Below are 22,044 nucleotides of genomic sequence, written 5' to 3' on the forward strand. Positions count from 1 at the left end.
GTCTTCTATACTCAACTGGCTAGGTGACTCTGAAGAGTGCATGTCACCCCTTTGAGACTAAGTATTTCCATCTGTTGCATCCTGCAGTCATAGCTTCAAAGGGGATCTGAGGATTAGTTTAAATAACTTAGTGCAATACATTGTCTGGGGCTAAGAAGATGCCCATTAAAGGGCGATTCTCTTCCTTTCTCCCAAAAGGGACAACACTCAAGGATTTAAAGGCAACTAAAAACATTTTCATTTGGGTCTTCCTGCTGCCCTTTCAGCATTTTCTTTGGTGTCAACAGAAAAACTCCATCGTTCATGGCAAAATTTTTTTGATGCTCAGATTTGTTTACTTTTTTCCCCAGCTTTACTTAGGTATGATTGACAAATAATAAAAAGTCTATATATAATGTGTACAGTAAGGTGTTTCGCTGTAAGTATAATTTATGTAATGATTACCATGCTCAAGCTAACTAATGTATTTATCACTTCTCCTGGTTACTATTTCCTGTGTGTGTGTGGTGAGAACACTTAAGATGGACTCTCTTAGCAAATTGCAAGTATATAATACATTTTTAAAAATAGCTAACAGGCTGTACATTAGATCTCTGGAACTTACTCATTTCATAACTGAAAGCTGTACTCTATGACCAACATCTCCCCATTTCCCCACCCCCTAGTGGGAACTACCCTGGCAACCACCATTCTGCTCTCTGTTTCTCAAAGTTTCACTTTTTTATTTTTATTTTATTATTTTTTAAAGATTTCATTTATTTATTTGTCAGAGAGAGAGCCCAAGCAGGGGTGGGAGCGACAGGCAGAGGGAGAAGCAGGCTCCTCACTGAGCAAGGAGCCCCACGTGGGACTTGATCCCAGGATCCTGGGATCATGACCTGAGCCAAAGGCAGATGCTTAAGTGACTGAGCTACCGAGGCATCCCAAAGTTTGACTTTCTTAGATTCCACATATAAGTAGTATCATGCTATGTTTGTGTTTCTGTGTCTGACTTACTTCTTTTAGCAGAATGCCCTCCAAATTCATCTAAATTATCATAAATGATAGGATTCCCTTGTCTTTTTAAGCCTAATTTATAATACACACACACACACACACACACACACACACACACACCCATATATATCACATTTTCTTTATCCGTTCATCCATTGATGAATCCTGAAGGTGTTTCCATGTCTTGGCTATTGGGAATAATGCATCAGTGAACATGGGAGTGCAAATATCTCTTCAAGATAGAGCCATTATGAAAAAGAGTATACAGGTTCCTCTAATGCAACTGGTGGCTGGATTTTTCCTGTGGGCTATAGCTTATCAACCCTGGAACCAGACAGACATTCCCTGACCCTTTTGGTGCATGCCAAGGACAACACATAACATAAGGAGTCACTGTGATTTTGTGTGGTGAGCACTGTGAGGTGGAAACTGCATCTGATCAGTCAGTAGGGTGCCCTGGAAGAACTTCTAGAGAAGGTGACACCCAAGTGGAGTTGGGAAAAATGAGTACCATGTAGCAAGTTTGAAAGAAAGGGGAGCAGAGCTCCCCTGGGGAGGAAGAACATGTGAAGGTCAGGAATCAGGAGAGAGTAGATTCTGCTTCAAAGAATAGGAAGTGGCCCAGTTTAGTTGCAATTCAGAGTCTGATGCCAAAGGAAAGTAGACTGAAAACGGAAGAGATGAGTAGGACACAGCAGGAATCAGGGTGGAGAGGCTCCAAGAAGAGGCTGACACTAAATAAGAGAGTTGGGATTATTCTGGAGGGAGCTGCAAGGGGGAACAGTTTGATCATTGATAACTGAAGTCTGAAGTCTGATATGATGTTTGGATGTGTGGTTAAAAATGCTCAGTCTGGCTATAGGACAGCAGAAAGGTGGGTGAGAAACTGGAGGCAGGGAGACCGGGAGGAGACAGAGGAAGAAGTCCAGGTGAGAAAGGAATCAGTGCGGGGGCACCTGGGTGGCTCAGTCGGTTAAGTGTCTGACTTGATTTCGGCTCAGGTCATGATCCCAGGATCATGGGATTGAACCCTGAGTGGGGCTCCCCACTCCGTGCAGAGTTTGTCCGTCTCGGTCTGCTCCTCCCCTGCTTTCTCATGCTCTCTGTCTAATAAATAAATTCTTTTTTAAAAAATGGCGTTAGTGGAAGGGCCATGGACAAATAACCAGCTGCTGGAATCCAAGCCTGGGGCAGGTTTCAGGCAGCTGTGTGTTCCTGTCCTGTCCACGTCTCCGATGCGAGACCAGCCTTCTCTGGCTATCTTCCTCTCTTCTCATCTCTAACCTCTTCCTCATCAGCCTCATCTGTCATTAACACAGGTCTGGGAGAGGGGAAGGCGGGGTTCTGAATCACTTTTCTAGCTAGTTTTTTAAGTTATAAAGATAGATTCATAATAATAAAAGCACCCTAAGTTTGTGTGGCCCTTTGTTATCTCTCCAAAGTGCTCAGTAGCCATTAGCTAGACAGAGCTTGCTCTCCTAGCCCCCTGTTCACTGGCTGTGTCGCTCTGGCCAAGTCTCTTTGCCCCACGGAGACCCCATGTCCCCTCAATTTAAGTGACAATAATTCCTATAAAATAAAGTTGCCGGGATACATTAGATCCTATGTCTAACACACGTAGCAGAGTAACTGGAGCATAGAAAAGTGTTCCATAAATTATAATTACAATGATTACTTCATAATCCTTATTCCTACTTCAGCACAGCTCCCTGAGACAGGCCCCGCTGAGAGCTGCCTCACCTCGTACACATTGGCAAGCCTGCTGCAGACAGAAATTAGGTAGCTTGAACAAGCCGATCCAAAAAGTTCGTGGCAGAGGGGGCGTCAAACTCACATCTCCTAAATCTTAATCTTGTTTACACTGCATCGAAACGGATCATCTTGGACCCTTTTTTGAAACTGAAGGAGGTGCTTCCCTCAGGGCTTTCCTAAAACCTCTTGCCTTGAAAATTCCTCATCCAGGCCTTTGAAATAAATGTCTGTACCTTATGGGGCTGTTGGCAGCATCGGGGTCTTTGGCATGCACTCTCCCAACCACCGTGCCTGCAGCTGCATTTTCTTGGACTTCATGGATGTAACTTGGGGCCAAGAACATGGGGGGTTCATCAGTGTCTTCCACTGCGATCTTCACTGTCACGGTGTCCTTGAAAGGCCCGTTGCTGATGAACTTTGGATCGATGTGCACATTGGCTGCTTCTACCTTCAAGCTGTACGCTCTTTTGGTTTCAAAATCTACGGGCTGGCGAGAAAGAAGGGAAGATTGACAACCAATTCCTTGAAAGAATTATGGAGGAGAAAGACTGGATTGTTTTACAGGGCAGAGTGAATAGCTCCTCCAAAGGAGAAAATCAGTGTCTATTCAATATCCAATTACCTGAGCCATTTGGTCAGAAAATCAGACAAATCAATTCCTGAAAGCTGGACTGTGTTCTGTGGGTAATTCCAGGAGCCCAACAGACACAGGAGGACCACATCATCGAAAATGAACTTCATTCTATAGTAACAACACTAAGGCTGTCCAAATCACTCACTAAAATCATCTAAGGAAATGAATTAAAACACTACAAAAGTATATGATGTAGCCCATTCTGTGAAGTACTAAGAATCTTGGTAATGAAAACACCCACTGAATTTCAGCACAAGTATGTCTTGTTAGATGACTCTTCTCCTACACACACACACACACACACACACACACACACACACACACACACACACAGCTGGCTTAATTATATTGACAACCTAATTTTAAATTTTCTGACCATGTAGCACTTCCCAAAGTCTGGGACCCAGACAAACAGTGGCCCTCAAGATGACTTCAGGTAGTTTGTGGGTGACTTTGGTGGATAGATTTGCCGAATGACATTAACTTATTAAGTTACTAACTGACGCTAGTATCCCTTTTCTCATTCTTCCACTACCAAACAGGTCAAGGATACATCAGTAAACCTCAGTATAGTGCTACTTTTTAACATATATGATATGTTTCCTAATCTCCTTTTGAGAGACTGTGATAAAACTTTCTAGCTAGAATGTAATGACATCATTTTATTTGACTACAGTCATTTCTAGGTTACCTTCCATTTATGGCAAGTGATATAGGACAGTGAGAATAATGCTTCCCTGTTAAAAGAATGCATATATGTTTAAAAGAAGCCCACTTAAAGAAAAAAATTATCAATAGTATAGATTTCACACAGAGTCAAGAAAACTTGAGAAGTAGTATTTGAATGACTGCAGTTATTGAGAAATTGATGGTAAACACTCCCTGCTTCTGAATGAGAGGAGGTACAAATGAATCAATCAGTCAAAGGTGAAAAGTACAACTGTGGCAGAGAAACAAGCCCGGATGCCTAGGAAACAGAACTTTCTAATTAGCACTCAGGATGATGCTGAACTATAAAATGTTTGGAAAGAGTTGGGTCTTTTAAGGTTAGCATCTGCCTGCCATGCTGTTGTCAACTGCCTGGCAAACACTTACTGTGAATGGGCATATAATCATAGGGTTTAGTCCTGACCTAATTCTACAAAGCTCAAAACTAAGGACGATTCCAGTTTCAGGAAGGAGAAACGCATTCAAAGTTTTTCCCATCATCTTCCCACCCCAACACCCCAGACTCAGGGAACATTCTTCTTCCTGAAGGAAAATCCAACACAGCCAATCCACCCTTCTGGGACTCAACAGCTTCTTTGTCCTTCTCTGGGTTACTGAGCAGCAGAAAGGAATGTTATTTATGGGCTGCAGGTACAAGATTGCTGCAATTTCTCAAAAATCTCTCCAATTATTACACAATATAAAAAACTGTAATGTGATAGTTCTGAGAGCAGGTAAGGAGAAACTTTCTAACCTCAGGTAGCCTGTTGATGCTTTTAGAGCAGAACTTTTTGGACTCGATTTAAGCATATGGCTAGGGACCCAGAGCCCAGAGCCACGTTCCCAATGGACAGCACTGTTGATGCTGAGGCTACTATAGTCACACTGCAGTCTGATACTTTTCAGATTCCAAGCAAAACTCCCCAAATCCTTGCAAACATTTGTCTGGAATGCCCTTTCCTAGTTTGGTGGGATTTGACTAAGTCTTCAGGTGGTCAGCCCAATCCTCATTGCCTTATGAAATCAACTTCCCTGAGCTGCCTTTCTGCAGTCCCTCATTCTCACCCCTGCTAGGTGGGGGTTGGGTGGGGGGCATCCCAAAGGACTCTGTTGAGTCTTGTTGATCTTTGCTTCCCCACTCCCCAGGACTGACTGTAACAAGTGAGCGTCTACACTAGTTGTTTTGAGTGAATGGGGAGCAGGGCTGATGGACGAATGACCTTTACACATTTACCTACAATTTATACCTTGACTCTTTTCAAAAAAAGATTTAAGGTAGTTTCCCCTATGAACATTTATATCCATGTTATGAGTAGTTGAAATAAAGCTAAATGAGGCAACACACTACATAAACCATAAAAATCTTAATACCCCTTAGTTTACTAATCCCACCTCTTGAGAATTCTCCCTGAGGGATTAATTCAACAGAAAACCAAAATAAACAATATTCAAAAATGCATACTGTTTGTCAGATATAATAAAGGGTTATATCTAATCAGGGGAAACATACACACAAAACACCAAATCCAACTGTGGGATTTTATTAAGGAAATAATGGTCCATCAATAGGATGAGATGTTATGTAGTCATTAAAAATGATTATGTATATTATATAACAGCATGTAAAATGTTTATGATATGACATTAAGTTAACAAATCAGATCACTCTAGCATTGCAGCTGTGTCAAATGTTATAGACCCATATGTATATACATGTGGACAAAGAATATAAAAAAATACTTGGACATAAAAATAGTTTTATTAAAATAGGGGATATTTAAAATGTCTTCTAATGCTGCTCTCACACTGCTTTACAAGGAGTTTATTTGGTAGAAAGGAAATAGCTCAGAAACTGCGCCAGGATCTCTGTGCCATAAATAGGAGCCCACTTGATCAAGGGCGTTGCGATGAACAGATTGGATTTTCCTCCCCAAGTCCACCAAGCCACCGACAGGTTTCATTTTTATTTCGCACTGGTTCTTCAGCTAACCACACAGAGACTGTCTGAATATCCTGAGGGCAGGTTCTCTCTTATGCACCATTAACACTTCTGATGCTTACTGTGTCTGACACAGAGTCAATACTCAAGAAATATTTATTGCTTCCTAAGCTATTTGATACATGAATGACTCCACCTCCTAAATGTCTCTTAAATTCTTCACCCTAACCTGTTCTGTCTTCTTCAGTTCTTTGTAATTTCTCCCTTGGATTCCAACAACAGTGTTTCAGCTGGTCTCACGGTATCCAACTCAAACTCTCAAGACTGAACTTACTCAAGTTTCTTAAATGTGTCCTGTTTCTACAATAGCAGCCCCTCAGGAGCTCTTTTTTTTTGGGGGGGGGGCTTCCTCTCCTTATCTATCTGGTAAATTCCTACTTCTCTAGGAGTAAATTCTTACTTGTGTAAGAAGTCATTCATGACCCATATTCTAAGATTTTATCACACTTTATTACAGTTGGTTCTCAACTGGGGAGAGATTTTGCTCTTCATCCACCAGGGATATGAGGCAATGTCTAGAGCTATTTTTAAATCATCACAACAGGTGGGGTGCAGTAGTGTGTGTGCTTACATCTAGCAAGGAAAGGCCAGGGATGCTGCTCACCATCCTACAATGCACAAAACAGCCCAGGCAACAAAGAATCATCAGTCCTGAAATGTTAATATGCCCAGGCTGAGAAAATCTGCTCTATTTTGTCTTTTCGCTCAACTTTTCTGTTAAATTGTGACCTCCCTATAGCCCGGACTCTGTCTTTTCAACTTTAGATGTCCAGCCTCTCACAAGGGGCCTGCTTACAAAGAATAAGAACTCAATAACTCTTGGTAGAAAAATGGGTGAATGAATTAAGAAATGAGTAAAAATACCATATTAAAGAATCTTTTAAGAGAAAAATACATCCATGATCTCTCTATATTCTCTTATATTATTAAATCATGTATAATGACTTCCATAGGATTCATCATTTTATACAACTACATTCACCCCTCAAAATTCTTTTCTTTCCTGGTGGACATTTAGAACTTTGTGCTACAAGTTCAAGCAAACATTCTTTTACAAATGAAATAACATCAAACTGTGCCCTAAACCTAGACTTCAGTGCTTTATAGAAGATGATTCCTTTGCCTGGAATAAACATACTGAATTGGGGGAAAATGTGCAAATTAATCATATGCAGAGAGCTCATTTGTGATGTGTGAGTTCCATGGGGTGATTTAAATGTTTCAGGATCTTAGAGACACAGTACGTGTTTATACCTTGAATACATTGAAAACAGGTGACAACCTCAGCATAACCAACTACCCATTACTTGAACAGCAAAGGGTGGGAGGCAGGAATTGCTGATGTCAATGTTCATATGTCAGTGTCAAGCAGAAGGGAAAGTAATATTAATTAACAAGGTAAGTTGACAGCTCTGTGCTAACACACAAGTCACTCAGCTACTTTTCTAGCAGAAAACCAGAGGGAGTGATTACCCCAGCCCTCGGTTGTCGATGATTAGGCTGCCACGGCCACTAATTCTTTGTCACTAATGTTGACTTTTCCAAGTATCCAAAGTTCACCTCAACTTCCATACTCTTTTACTAAACAGTCACCTCCTACCTTCTCTTTGTTTTGTGTCCCATAGACTATCTCCCAAACCCAACAATGTTTGCAAGTATTGCAAAAAGTCAGCTTCTGAGAGTACATCTCTCTCTGCTTTCCCTAACTAAAAGATTCCTCCCAGGAATTTCCCCAACCCTACTCCTGCCTGCTCTCCAGCTACTGACCTCTTTATTGATTCTTCAAATTAATTTTTTATCAGTGTTACAGTCCAATCTTTCCCATCACACCAAGGAGCTTAATATTCATGCTACAAAACCAAGCTGAAACTGAATGCTTGATTAAAACCAAGGTAATCCCATCATCCAATTCAGATTTAATGCTCCATACACTTTGATGATGGAGAGGTATTGATTTCTCAAGTGGTAAATCAGGGGGGAAAACCATTTTAGAAAATACCATAACTATTTCTTCACCTGAAAGTGAATCCTATCTGGCTTCCTTTACAATCCTTTTCTGGCCCAGCTGTTTCTAAAATGTTTCGAGTGGGAAGTTGTTCCAGAATACCCTAGGTTTGAATTTCATGTCCATGAGCTACTAGCCATGTGACTATGACAGGATCAAATTATCTAATCTGTCTGAGCCCCAATCTCCTCATAATTAAATTGAGATACCATTGCCCATCGGGACAATATTATCTACTTTATATGATTTTTCTGAAAAATAAATGTTTGTAAGATGCTCAGACTTCATTTAGCCTATACTGAGTATTGAGTAAATTTCAGATTTTTAAAATAAAACCAGGGCAAACAATAAACTCCTCTTTGCTGTGAGTTAATTCCAGGACACATTTTTAGGGACAATTCAGCTGAGTGTGGGGGAAAGTCCATCATTGCTGTTTCTCAGGCTCAATTTTGAGAGAAAATCAAGCAGTGGATTGGCTCAAGTTTCACATAGGGCCCAGCAATACAGTGGCCCTTGGATGCTTCAGATGGGAAATGCTCTGAGCAGCCAGTATGAACAGAGTTAGCTTGGCAGAGCCAAAGGAGGAACCCCTTCATGCTCAGGGCTGTTTGTCCAAATTCTAGATTTATCTACCTATCTACCCTTCTGTGTGAAAACGGTGCTAAATCACAGAAAAACTAACAGGCAGTTGGCCGGCATCCCGAGCCCCTTTGCTAGCTCCCTCTGTAGTAACAGAAGGGGATACAGTTCTGTTATGGCCCAGAACTGGGAGCTGAACTGCAAAGTCAGGCCAGCCCCCAGTTGTCCATATTCTTGTTGCTTAGCCTTCCACTCTGCATTCACTGCAGTGTTGCCTTGGCAGGGCTGGCCGGCCCACTCACACACCTGCGTCCTCACCCTAACTCACCTTTTTCAGTTTGACCACGCCCTCCTGTGTCTCATAGTCCGTCGTGATCTCAAACAAGTCCATACCGTCTCCATCAACAATATTGTATGTGACTAAGCCATTTTCTCCAATGTCTGGGTCTTTTGCCTTTACTCTTCCTACTTCCTCCCCGGGGACAGCCGCTTCTGACACAGACATCTGGTATACGCCTAGAAGAAGAAGACATCTATTTTTATTTTCCCTTTTATTTAGCAGCTGTAAGACTTTAGATTTCACTGAATCTCAATAAATTTCTCAAAGGGTTTGAAATTGAACTCTCTATTGATTGAAAACATGAAAGAAGTGAATGGACGGGAAGGAAGATCCCACATGGCCTGCTTGTCAAAGAAATGTGTTCTACAAAGGATGATGAAACAGTATCGGGGTCCAGGGTTATGTGGTGGGGTCACCTGCCACATGAGAGAAAGGAAAACAATACTCAGTTCCATTTCCCATCAGGCAGTGATGGAGGACCATGTGTATCCTTATACGTTCAAAGAGCAAAGACTTATTTTCTTGTCTTCAGGATGATCCACAAGTTAACTCCAAAGCACTGCCAGGTTCCCAGAAACACATCCTTCTCTTTTAAAAAAACTTCCACAGCTCCATATTTTTTTTTTAAAAATCAAAAGCAAATTCTATCCTTCAAGGTTATGACTCTTCTAACTCTATAGTTGACTCTTCTCTTACATTACCTCCTTCACCATTTGATCAATAAGCACTGCCTTCTCTGGAAAGGTTTCCCACAGTGTGGTCTGTCCATTTATATTTATTAAATATTTACTGGGTGCTGCTTTAGCCCCTGGAGACTCAGTGGTGAATGAAATCTTCAAGTTTCTTCCCTTACTGAGGCACACTGAAGAGAAAAAAAAGCAAATGTATACCTACTCTGATGTCATTGCCAGAAAGAAGGAAAATAAAGTAGCGTAAGTGGTAGAGGGTAATGAGACAGCGTGTGACTCTGTGTGAGCGTATACGTTTTGTGAGGGGGATGGTGCATGTGTGAATGCATGTCCGGGTGTGTATGAGTGTCTGGTACGCATATGCATGTGTGAATGTGTATATGAATGTGTGATGTGTGTGTGTGTGTACACTTGTGTTAAATATGTCTGTGTGAGAAGAAGAAAAAAGGAGAATCAAGATCGATTTGGAATTAGTTGGTCAGAGAAGACATCCCTCAGAAGAAGGCATCTGAACTCCCTTGAAGGGTTAGCAATCAATCACATGAATCTCTGGGGATAAAAATTACAGACAGAGTAAAGAACAAGTGGCAAAAACCCTGAAATGGGCACATACTGAAGACATACAGAAGCAAGAATTCAAGTATGACTGGAGCTTTCTGTAAAAGGTGAGGGTACATGGGTAGGCTGGGGCCCATCTGTGTAAAAAGGCCATTGCAGGAAATAGGAAAGACTTCAGGTTTTGTTTAAGCTTGGTGGAAGCCACTGGAAGGTTTTCAGTAGAGAAGCCAGATTTGAGATGATTTTATCTGCATTTTAGCATTTTAAAAATATTCTGTGTGAAACAATATAGAGAAACAAGGCTTGAAACCTTGTCTCTACCACTTCCAAGTTGAGTGGTTTTGGACAAGTTACTTAAACTCTTTTAAGGTTTATGTTCCCTTCCATGGATTTTATCAGTTCCAGTACTGTTTCTATATTTATCTATATAATGTGGCTTTGAATGCTTTCAGGTTGACCCATATTCTACTTAATCACACCATAATCTGCATAGTCAAGGACAACCGGGAGGTGTAGTCTTCCCTGATAAGTCTCTGTAAATAATTACCAATTTACACAATGGTTTACAGAAACCTGTTCTGAACTGGTTTTCTCCAAATCTCATTCGAGTTCATGGCAATGAAACTAGTATCTGCACCGAAGCAATGTAACTTTACTATATGGTCGCATGTGAGCAAGGGCATTAATGGCTGCCTGCTAATAATCCTGTTTGCTTTTTCCTTCTACCCACCAAACAATTTTGTTGTGTGGATAATGGAGCATGCAGTCTGTTAGAATGCTGTATGAGCCTTAAGCTTATTGGGGGTGCTGAACTTTGTGCCTGACTGGGCAAAGCAGTCTTTCTTCATCTCTTCTGGGACCTTATGAGAACTGTTCATTGCCTTGTAATCCTATCTCAGTATCTCCCTTGTGCAGACCATTGTCTTTGGATTCCTCTGAATGACCATGGTGCCTTCCTGGGACCATATTTGTTTGCCTGCCTTGTTCCCAGGTTTGCAAAAAGTGCCATCTCTCTGATGATAAACTCCCAGGCTCTATACCAGCTACTCTCCTAATCTTGTGGTGAATTCCCCATGTACTAGCAGCGTCAGCAACACTATAATCACACTGTACCTTTGTCTATGTCTATATATACATAAACAGATTTATGTTCAAGTTCTGGCTTTGCTACATTCTTGTTTTTTAAATTTGATTAAGTTTTTTTAATTTTAATTCCAGTATAGTTAAACATACAGTGTTATATTAGTTTCAAGTGCACAATACAGCAATTCAGCAATTCCATACACTACTCGTGATCATCAGGACAAGTGCCCTCTTTAATCCCCATCACCGATTTCACCCATCCCCCACCCACCTCCCTTCAGGTGACCATCAATTTGTTCTCTATAGTTAAGAGTCTGTTTCTTGGTTTCTATCTCTTTTTATTTTGCTAGTTTGTTGTGTTTCTTAAATTCCACGTGAGTGAGATCATATGGTAAATTCGTCTTTCTCTGACTGACTTACTTCGTTTAGCATTATACTCTCTCGATCCATCCATGTTGGTGCAAATGGCAAGATTCACTCTTTTTGTGGCTGAATAATATTCCATTGTATATATATGTGCCACATTTTCCTAATCCATTCATCTATTGATGGACACTCGGGCTGCTTCCATAATTTGTCTACTGTAATAGCCAATAATGCTACTATAAACATAGGGATGCCTATATCCCATTGAATTAGTGTTTTTGTATATTTGGAGTAAATGCCCAGTAGTGTGGTTACTGGATTGTAGGGTAGTTATTTTTAACTTTTTGAGGAAACTCCATACTGTTTTCCACAGTGGCTGCCTCAGTTTGCATTCCCAACAGTGCAAGAGGGTTCCACTTTGTCCACACCCTCACCAGTACCTGCTGTTTCTTGTGTTTTTTATTTTAGGCGTTCTGACAGGTGTAAAGGGATAGTTCATTGTGGTTTTGATTTGCATTTCCTCAATGGTAAGTGATGTTGAGCATCTTTTCATGTGTCTATTGGCCATCTGTATGTCTTCTATTCCTGTCTTCTGCCTATTTTTACCTGGATATTTTTTGGTTTTTTGGGGTGGCTTTGCTACATTCTTTGGGCAACTTATTGTACTTTTCACAGAATCCAGTTTTACCTGGAAAATGTAGGCTCTTGTGGAGATATTCAGTAGTAGTTATGATTCATTAAATGATGGTAGATGTTGTAATTATGATGATTAATAATCTAACAAAAGTATTTCTTCTTTTATTTCCCTCCGCAATCCTATCAATTTTGTAGAAGGACCACAATCCCCCAGATAAAAATACTGTTGTTGACAACTTATGCCAGATATAAGATTTTATACAAGCCTATGTAGTTCTAACAATATCCTATTAATTAAGATCTACGGAAGACTGTATTCTCCAAAACTGGCCAAAGCCATATCTCCCATCCCACATGCTTTTCCTTCAACATGACTTTGACAGTCTTTCCATTGAAAAACCTGGTCTATAAGAACTCTCCTTAAATTTGGGCAGTCTTATGACTACAGTGGAGATGATGTGATGTGATTTCTGAAGTTAGGTCATAAGAAGCAGTACAGTTTCTGCTTGATATTCTTGGGGCTCTCACTTTCAGAACCTATCCGAGCCATTTCTTGGTGAGCCCCACATGGAGAGAAACCAAGAGCCAACACCACTTCATCAGCCATGTAACTGAGCATTCTTGGAAATGGATCCTCCAGCCTCAGTCAAGCCGTCCTCACTTGATGCTATGGAAACAAAGACAAGGGGTCTCCTCCAAGTTTTGCCCAAATTACAGACTTATGACAAAAATAAGTAATTATTATTGTTTTAAAGCACAGAGGTTTTGGGCAGTCTATTTTAAAGCAAGACAACTTACTCAGGTACTATTATCTCCAGATTAGAAATGAGAACACTGAGACAGAGGTTAATTAATTGTGTCACCAGTATCTAGTGAAATACCTAGCAAAATAGATTTTCTGTTTCCAGGGTCATAGAACTTTTTAGGTTTCCTTTAACTTCTACTACCTGTACTCCACCTTCACTTTTTCGGTAGCTGTTGTATTGTTTTGGTTTTCATTTTTTGCATGAATGATAAAGAGACACCCTTCTTCTAGCTTTCTTCCTGAAAGCTGAGTAAAGCAGGAACGGGTCAGAGAAGGGTGGCCGTGGCCCCATTAAAATGTGAAAGCCAAGCCCACCTACTTACTCTGCGGAAACTTTGGTGGATTGTCATTGACATCAGTCAGTGTGATCGTCACTTTGGTTGTCCCTGAGAGTCCACCCATGTGTCCACCCATGTCCTTGGCCTGGATCACCACGTGATACTCCTCCTTGGCTTCCCTGTCCATATTGGGAAGGGCTGTTCTGATGATACCTGGTTAGACAGGAGGGAAACATCACACATATTCACTGATAACAACATTAAAACAAAAAAGTTCTAGACACAGGGGAAGCAAAGAGGAGTAAAATAGAACCTGCCCTTACAGAAGAGTCACTTCAACATGCTAATTATAATAAAAAGCACCCATACCTGGAACACTCTATAGATAGATGTCTTTCTCAGCAAACTGTCATAATTATTAATATAGCATTGAAATTGTATGTGCTTTCTATGTTGCATTGTAACTGCAAGTAATAACCTCATTATTCTCAGGGATCACAATGACATTGCACGCTACCTGTCTGTGCTTCTACTGAAAAGTAGGGCTGTCCTTCCAGGATGCTGTATACTAACTTGGCGCTGTTTCCATAGGTAGGATCATCAGCATCTGAAGCGGTCACCTGGATGACCGATGTCCCTTAAAAACGAAATAAATTCATTAGCAACACCCTCTCGGCTTTTTGAATTATATTCTAATTTACAAAGTTCCATCTTAAAATTAAAAACTAAGAAAAGCCCCACAATTGTGTAACATGCTTGCTTTTCTGGGTTTGAGATGTAAAATCTTCCTCTCTTCCTCCTTTTCTTCCTTCCCTCTTTCCTTCCTTAAAAAAACAAAAACAAAAACAAAAAACCTCCTGTAGCTTAAAAATGAACTTTCTGTATTCCTAATACATCGTGCTATGCTTAGTAGTTAAAATAATACTATGAACATTACTGCAAAAACATTCTGAGACCCATGCAATTGAAATGTTCAGTATATCAAATAATTAAATAAAAATCCTCCCAAAGAGTATAATAAAGGATAATTAATGATGAATTGCTTTTCGTAAAAGGACAGAGAGCAGTCTACCATCTGTAGCAGAGCAATAAATACATCATTTTATTGTTGCTTTGCATGTAATAAAATAGCTCCTAATACTACATTTTAATTAATTTATGGCTATAAATATTGTACAGAATGTTGTTCCCCAGTGACATGAAAATTGCTTCTTCCCACCTCTATCGGGTCTGGTAGTCATTTAACAGAAACCACCCGTAAACATCGGTGGGTCCGAAGGAGAGGAAACCAGGGAAATGAAGGAAGGTGGGATTCTGTTTCTCCTGGCAGAGCCTCTCTTCCCTGATGGTCACAGGACTTGAGGGCACAGAGTGCTGGACTACAGAACGGGGTGCAGTGCTGGAGGAAGCAAAACAGCATTTAGTGCCTCTGAGCCAGGCACTGTTTTGGGCATATTCCGTGTGTTCCGCCAGCCTCCCTCGGCTTCTCATTTTTACATCAATTGCATTTTGAGAAATTGGGTGTGAGGGGTAGGAACTTTTGCCATCTATTTTGCAAAGTGGATTATTGCCAGAGTCAGGAGTCTAACTCCCATCCAGCAACCAACCAAACCCACGGTCTCTCAGTGACATTTTTGGCAGAGGGGCAAGGTTCTTTCTGTATGAGGGCAAGGGAGCCCATTTACACAGCCTCTGTCAACCCTTTAATTTACAATTGTCAGTTTTATATGGTGTAAAATTCAGTCTTGCTTTTTTCTAATTTTCTGTAATTCATTATTTCATGCAAATGACTCTTCTCGAACTCTTCCCATACAATCAGGCTCTATTCTAGGTGGTAGGGGTTTCTAAAGGAGAATAGGCTCTATTCTCTACCATTGTGGTTGAGCTAAGGAAATTATTAAATCTTTATGCTTCATTTGCTTCTGGAACTCCTCTAAATCCATTACGACTCCTTGTATTTTCCATCTATGTTACTTAACCCTCATCACAGTTTACATTATCCTCACTTTATAGATGACCAAATGAAAACTGAGAAAGATGTGACAAGTGGCCCAGGTTTTGCTGGCTGGTGAGGGGCACAGCCCCAGTACTGTGACAAGAGACTCTACTCTCATAAGCCATGACAGAAGGTCTGGGTGCTAGCCTGAAGCATCAGGGGGCTCCTCGAAGTGGGGACAATGGAAATTCCTCTGGAGTATTCATTTGGATGACAGGCCTTTCCTTCTGGCTCAGTTGCTGATGCTACTGTCCCCTATTTAATGATTTGGTTCATGTCCGCTTTTTTCTCATTAAAATCCCAAGGCAAATACTGAGAGACTAAAGGACTGGTCATGGCCAGGGAAGAGAAGCAAGAAATGAAGCCTGACCTTCATAAAATGTGAGAAGAGCCTGATTTGATCTGGAGGAGAACAAAAGAGACTTTTTTTTTTTTTTTAAATCCCAAGTTCTACATGCAAAGTGCAAAGAGCTTAGGGTTTGGGGGTTACTTCTGCCTTTAACTTTTTTGAGCAGGTTGGTACCTATTCTTGCTGCTTGGTTTTCTCATCTGTAAAATGGGCAGTTTGGCCCAGATGATTCTTAAGTCCATTCGGACTTTCAAATCTCTGATTCATATAATCAGACTCATTCCCTGATCAGAACAGCCCTGATCATTGCCTGAAAGACAAACCCTTCTCAATATGAGGCATGTTTCTCAAAAGACCACAACTGCATGTGTTCTATAAAGCCAAACAAAAGTTGCTGCCAGGAAAATGTGGCCATCTGAAGAAATCCTTCAGAGAAATATCCTTTAACAATGCAGTGTGTGTTTAACCCTGATGAAAAGACATATCTACTTCTAAATTATTCTAACAGATCGTGACATAGTGTCATGACTAAGTGTATATTCTGGAGCGGCTTAATAGCTCAGATGACCTTGGATAAATTAGTTAACCTATTGCTAGCTTGGGTTTCCCATCTGCAAAATATGTCAAATAGGACCTACCTCACTGTAAAGATGAATCATCGCAAAAATTAAGTGCAATAATGCCATGGAAATCACTAATTAGCATGATGTCTACATGCAACAAATATTACCATCACTCTGACTTCAACAGACATCAGTGTGCGCTAGTGACTGAACTATATTGCCTCTAATCTGGCAAGACTAGAAATGGTCATTCCATTTTACAGAAAGTAACACTAAGGCTACAAGAGACAGACCCAGATCCAAGTCACATAGCTAATGAGTACCAGAGCCAGGATTCCCTGGATGCAGTCGTGTTCTTGCCCCTCGGCCACACTTCCTTATGTTTTATAAGTTTCGGTTTTAAAATCTCACATCCATTTTAAATATTTGGAACTTCAACTACACAGATAACATTTTTTTTGGTCATTATGCCATAGAAGAGGCAGGATAAATTCAACTTTCCGGATTCAGGAGAATAGGCACCAGCCTACCCGCCCCCCCACCCGCCGCCAAAAGGGACAGCAGGCCTGTAGATAGAGTGGGGCTCCCCTGCCCTACGCACCCACGTTGGACCTCTCAGGCACGTTCGCATGGTAGGTCTCATGCAGGAACTCAGGAGGGTTGTCATTAATGTCCTGGACCTTGACAATGAACTCCGATGGCGGCTCCAGCGGCCGGTTGGTGTCCCTGTCCACCGCTTGTGCCATGAGCGTGTACTGGGCTCTCTCCTCTCGGTCCAATGTCTTGGTGGCATGAATGTTCCCTGATTTGTCATCAATCACAAAAATGGTTCCGGCTCCTTCACCTGAGAGAATGTATTTAATGTTCCCATCACCAGAGTCAATATCGGAATGAAGCTAGGAAAAGAGAAATCGAGATTTTTAATTCTGTGAGGGAGGCCATGGGGAGATAGAGTCTCACTTGCACACTGTTTGCTGGCGGACACTGTCCACACACACTCACGCAGACACACAGACCCACGCATACACCACGAGAGGGAGATGTGCTCCCCTGCTTCTACAAATGAAGAAATGAAATCTTAGAGAAGATAATTCCTTTGGCCAAGGGCACACAGCTGGGTGCAGTGAACCCAGCATTCAAACTTGAACTCTGAGTTTATCCAATTCTAAGATTCGTGCTCTCCCTCACGAATATGCACACATACAAAACAGATGCATATATTCACACAAACATCACCCAAACAAAATATAGATACATACGCACCTATATTAATAGACTTATTTTGAAAGAAATATGTAGGTAACATAAAAAATAAAAAAAACACATTTATGCCATAAGTAAGTCTTCTCAGTTCTGATTCCTGCTCCTTCAATTTCTCTGCTCACACACAACAGTTGTTACCAGTTTCCTGTGAATCCTCTAAGATATATTTTACACATATGCTAGAATATCTGTACAGTGAGATACATAAATGTCCCAGCTTATTTTTATGCAATAAAGTGCTATAGTGCACACGTCACTCTCCACCTCTGTTTTCCTGTGAAAGTAAATTCAGGTGGCCTTCCGTACTGATACATACAGATTGACCTCACCCACTGGATGGATGTTACCACCTTGTTCTAGCTGTCCTCTTCCAAAGGACACTAGGTTGCTTCCAGGCTTCTGTTACTACAAGAAGTTCATGGCTCAGACCTTTCCATAAGACCCTCTGTGAGGCACATGAGGTATGAGGGTCTAGGGATGCAGCCTGCCTGGAAGAAGCTCCCATTCTGATCATAGGCATCGTGTGGGTAGGATGGGTTGATAGATATGCAGCTTCTTAGACAATAGAGAGAACCTTAAATAGCTTTAGTTTTTTTTTTCTCCTCCTTTGACAAAGCCCAGAGAAATGATGGTACTTGCCTAAATACACAATGGGCTGGACCAGGGCAGGATCCAGTTGTCCTGACTACCCATCCTGTGTCTTAATTCTGCTCTGTGTTTCAGAATGTGGAGCTCACCCAAAGACCACCTCTGATTTTCCTGTAGTAATGAATTCCTCACCTTCCCTTGATGTCACCTCAATGTCTGAAGCTTCCATCTTAATCTTAGTTCCTCTGCCCTCATTATGCTGTTTGTCAGAAGAGATAGAAATTGTTTTTACCATTTCCGTAGGCTTTAAGGGTAGCCGAAGGGCTAAAAAGCCCTTGGTTCTACCCTACTACGTAAGAAGCCCCAGTATAAACCAAAAAGCTTTATTCAAATGGCAATGATAATAATAATGCTCTTTCTTATTATCAATGGCATTTTAATACTGATATTATAAGTAAATGCCATTGTAGTATTATTATTAATGCCATTTTAATTATTATTGTTATGAAACCAAGGCCCAGAGAGCTTGTGCAGAATCACAAAGCAAGGTTGAACACACTGCTTTTTAAAAGTGTTTGTGTTGTTTCAGTTTCCCAAAAAGTATCTAATTGATTTGCAGCACCTCAGTGAAACACCAAATATTTCAGTTCAGGGGGATACCTGTAGGCACAAATCAGGAAGACCATTTTGATTTCAGTTCACAGTGTTTCTCAGGAAAATTAAAAAAAAAAAAAGTTCTTTCAGAACTTGTTATTCATAACCAGCTACATATTGTCATGAAATGACAGTTAATACATTTCTCCTGAATAAGGCAGTTTGGGAGTAAAATATGAAGCTATTTAGTGGCCTCCAAAGGATGAACAGAATTGCCCCAATCTTCATTCAATTTACACAGTGAGGGTAGGATCTCTGCCACCATTCCCCTGGCTTTCTCCCCAACCCCCCCCCCCACACACAGTTTATTTGTTCGTTTTCTCTGTCTCAGGCCTGGCAAAAGTTAGGGGCTCAGTCTTGTGAATGAGAAACAAGGAAATCAATGCTTATTTTAATGGGAGTGTCTAGAAGGGAAGTTTCCAGGGACTTTAATGGATTACATGTGAGTTTGGCCAAGTTTCTTAAGAATTACACAGATTCTAGTTCATGATCAACCAAATAACTGGAAAAAAAAATGTAAAATCATAGTGCTCATTATTTTCCTCTACTTTGTTTTCAGATTTGAAAGTTGGATATAAATTCCTTCTTTTTCTCTCTCCAACAAAGATGACCTATACAGCTGACAATGATATTTATTAGGTTCCACACAAAAAGCAGTTTGGGAAACCATTCAATCCTATCAGGGGATCCAGTTGTGGAGGCATACACAGCCAATTTCTAACACCAAAGACTGATGGCTTCCTCCTCTGCAGAGCACAGCATGACACAGACTGTGTTTCCTGCAAGAAATCTGAAAGTCCGTTGCTTGCCAAATTCTACTTTTTCAGAGCATCGTAAAGCACTCAACCTTGAATGTTGTCAAATCAAAGGTCATCTAGTCTATTCCCTCTATTCACAGGGAACTATATATCTGCATTATCTCAAAAGGAAGATCCACAGGATCCAGCCACTTTTTTCTTCTTCCCCCATCCAATCTGACATCTCATACTCAATCCCACGTGCCTATATTTTAAAGGCCACTCACTACTTACTTTTTCTCCATGTTTTTTCCCTACGTGCCCCTTTAGCTTGCTCCACAAAGATAAGGAAAGGGTTCTCGAAGTCCTGTCTCTTCTGCAGTCTCACACCCTAACACACACACTGTTCCCCACTGAGAAAGTCCCCAAGGCGGAGGTTCTATATTCTAAGAACAATTCACACACAGCTCCCCATGTTGTTCAAGCTGCACAGCCCCTGCCTTGACTGAAGTCTCGTCTTTCTCTCTGGGCACAGAGCCCATCTCCTCATGTAGGGAATTCACATGCCAATTATTTCCCTGGGTTCCCATTTCCCCCAGACTACTTCTATTTGGGGTATAATCTTTCCATTTTCGAGCATACATGAATGAAATTCTTTTGGTACATCTCTTTGAAAAGACTCTTTCCCAACCCGCCCCCTCCAACAACATTATAGAGATGCTAATATGAACCTCTTCCAAATATGTCAATTACATAAATATGCATTGATGTTCTCATGTTAAAGAACAACTGAAATAACTCATTGGAATATAGGAGGCTTACAAATTAGCACCCTTTGGATCTACTCTTGGCCTTTTCCCCTTCACAGGATTAACTCCCAAATCCTCTTTCAGGTCACAAGTTATTACCATGTTCTCTATGAAACCTTCCTCCATCCTTCCCAAACATTCCCATGTAAATGTATAATTGCTTCTGTTGAATTTCTTCATTATCCTATTCTCTGTGTGTGTGTGTGTGTGTGTGTGTGTGTGTGTGTGTGTGTGTGTTGTAATTGCTTAGATAAGTGTGTCTTTTCCACTAGTCTCTGAACTCTTTGAAGTCAGGAATATTTTACCCTAGCTTACCATTTGCCTACCTCTTCCCCCAGAGCATAGTAGGCTTTCTTTCTTATGCCAGTGAGCACCTATCTCCTTGTAGTTAATGCCACTATCCTCTGAAAGATGACTGCACATTTTAAAATAAATGATAATGGGCAATACATTTTTTAACGTATTTTGGACTGCCTACACTTTGCACTTTTTTGGAGGGGGTACACAAAGAATGCAGTCCAAGTACTGCTAGGACTCTCAGATCATACTAACTGGGTGTTGCCATCCCTAAGCCAAAGCGCATAAAATCCCACCCATTCTTAAGACACATCCATCTCATCAAATATTTACAAAGGCCTCCCCAAAACTGGGCTTAGTACCAGGACCTCGGGTCACAAAATGACACCGGTCCAGTCCAGTGAGGGAGAATATGATAGACACATGTAATACAAAAAGGAAAGCTCTCATAAGGAGCAGGGAGGGTTCTGAGAACACAAGGAAGGGGCGTCCATGTTGGGGATAGGGCGTGGTCAGGGAAATGCCCTCCGCTGGAGAATGGTTGAATAAATAATGGTTTCAACTCAGTAGATTATTGTGCAGTCATGAAAAATGGGAGTTTAATGGTATAATATTAAGTCTATGAATTAAAAAAAAAAAGGCTGAAAGGATGTTTGAACAATGATTTCATGTTTCTTATTGAAGGGCCATTAGTGTTTTTTCCCCCTTCCTAGAAATTTTCTTTCTTGGCCATATCCTACTACTGGGAAGGAGGAGAGGGAGAAATAAGCACTGTAGAGCAGAGGCCTTACCCTGCCCACGAGCACGGGGTCCGGCCCAGTGTATTCCTCTATCACGAAGAACTGGTTCCAGACCCAGCCTCTCTTGGAGCGCTGCAGCACCTGCCCCTCCTTGCCCTTCTCGTGGTGCCCGTGGAACGAGGGTCGCAGGTGGTTCCGCCGCTCGGTGGAGAAGGCCTGACTGTGGCATAGCACACCCAGGCACACCAGGGCGGCTTGTAAACAGTAGTGCTCCTTCATTTTTGGTTACGTGGTAGGCACAGGAGAATGCGGCTGTCACCCCTTTCACCAATCCCGTGGCGTCTTGGCCGACGGTGGCCTCCCAGACGCGTCACGCAGACCTCTCTTGGAATGGAATGTCTCTGCTCGCTGAACACATCACGTCAGGGCTGCCCACTTCCCCAGTCGGCTTCTGCAGGAAGAGAGGAAGGTCAGATTAGCTGCAGGCTCCACCCCCAATTCATTTCAATCCCACCCCATCAACAGGGGACCCGCAGGAGCGCTTCATTCTGGGTACTGGGGGAAGGCTGAGCGAGAAATAGTCCCTGCTCTCTCTTGCAACTTACCATGGTGCTGGTGGA

At 41.4% G+C, this 22,044-nt stretch overlaps 1 protein-coding gene across 2 annotated transcripts in view; it reads right to left on the reverse strand.

Annotated features, from left to right (window-relative positions):
- Positions 1 to 21,703, reverse strand: part of CDH11 (cadherin 11) — a 41,826-nt gene extending 20,123 nt beyond the window's left edge. The window contains exons 1-6 of one of the 2 annotated variants that reach the window (XM_028094787.2): positions 21,476 to 21,703; positions 16,938 to 17,232; positions 13,946 to 14,065; positions 13,474 to 13,641; positions 9,002 to 9,189; positions 2,982 to 3,235 (exon numbers count right to left, since the gene is read on the reverse strand). In XM_028094787.2, coding sequence (XP_027950588.2) covers positions 2,982 to 3,235; positions 9,002 to 9,189; positions 13,474 to 13,641; positions 13,946 to 14,065; positions 16,938 to 17,232; positions 21,476 to 21,703 — 1,253 coding nt within the window. Of the gene's footprint in view, positions 1 to 2,981; positions 3,236 to 9,001; positions 9,190 to 13,473; positions 13,642 to 13,945; positions 14,066 to 16,937; positions 17,233 to 21,475 lie in introns of those variants that run through there. The other variant, XM_088027126.1, reaches the window with a different exon arrangement.
- Positions 21,704 to 22,044: the final 341 nt, after the last annotated feature.

The sequence above is a fragment of the Eumetopias jubatus genome, unplaced genomic scaffold (assembly GCF_037043125.1).
Source record: "Eumetopias jubatus isolate StellerSeaLion01/CBP00866 unplaced genomic scaffold, mEumJub1_p1.0 scaffold_10, whole genome shotgun sequence".
NCBI lineage: Eukaryota > Metazoa > Chordata > Mammalia > Carnivora > Otariidae > Eumetopias > Eumetopias jubatus.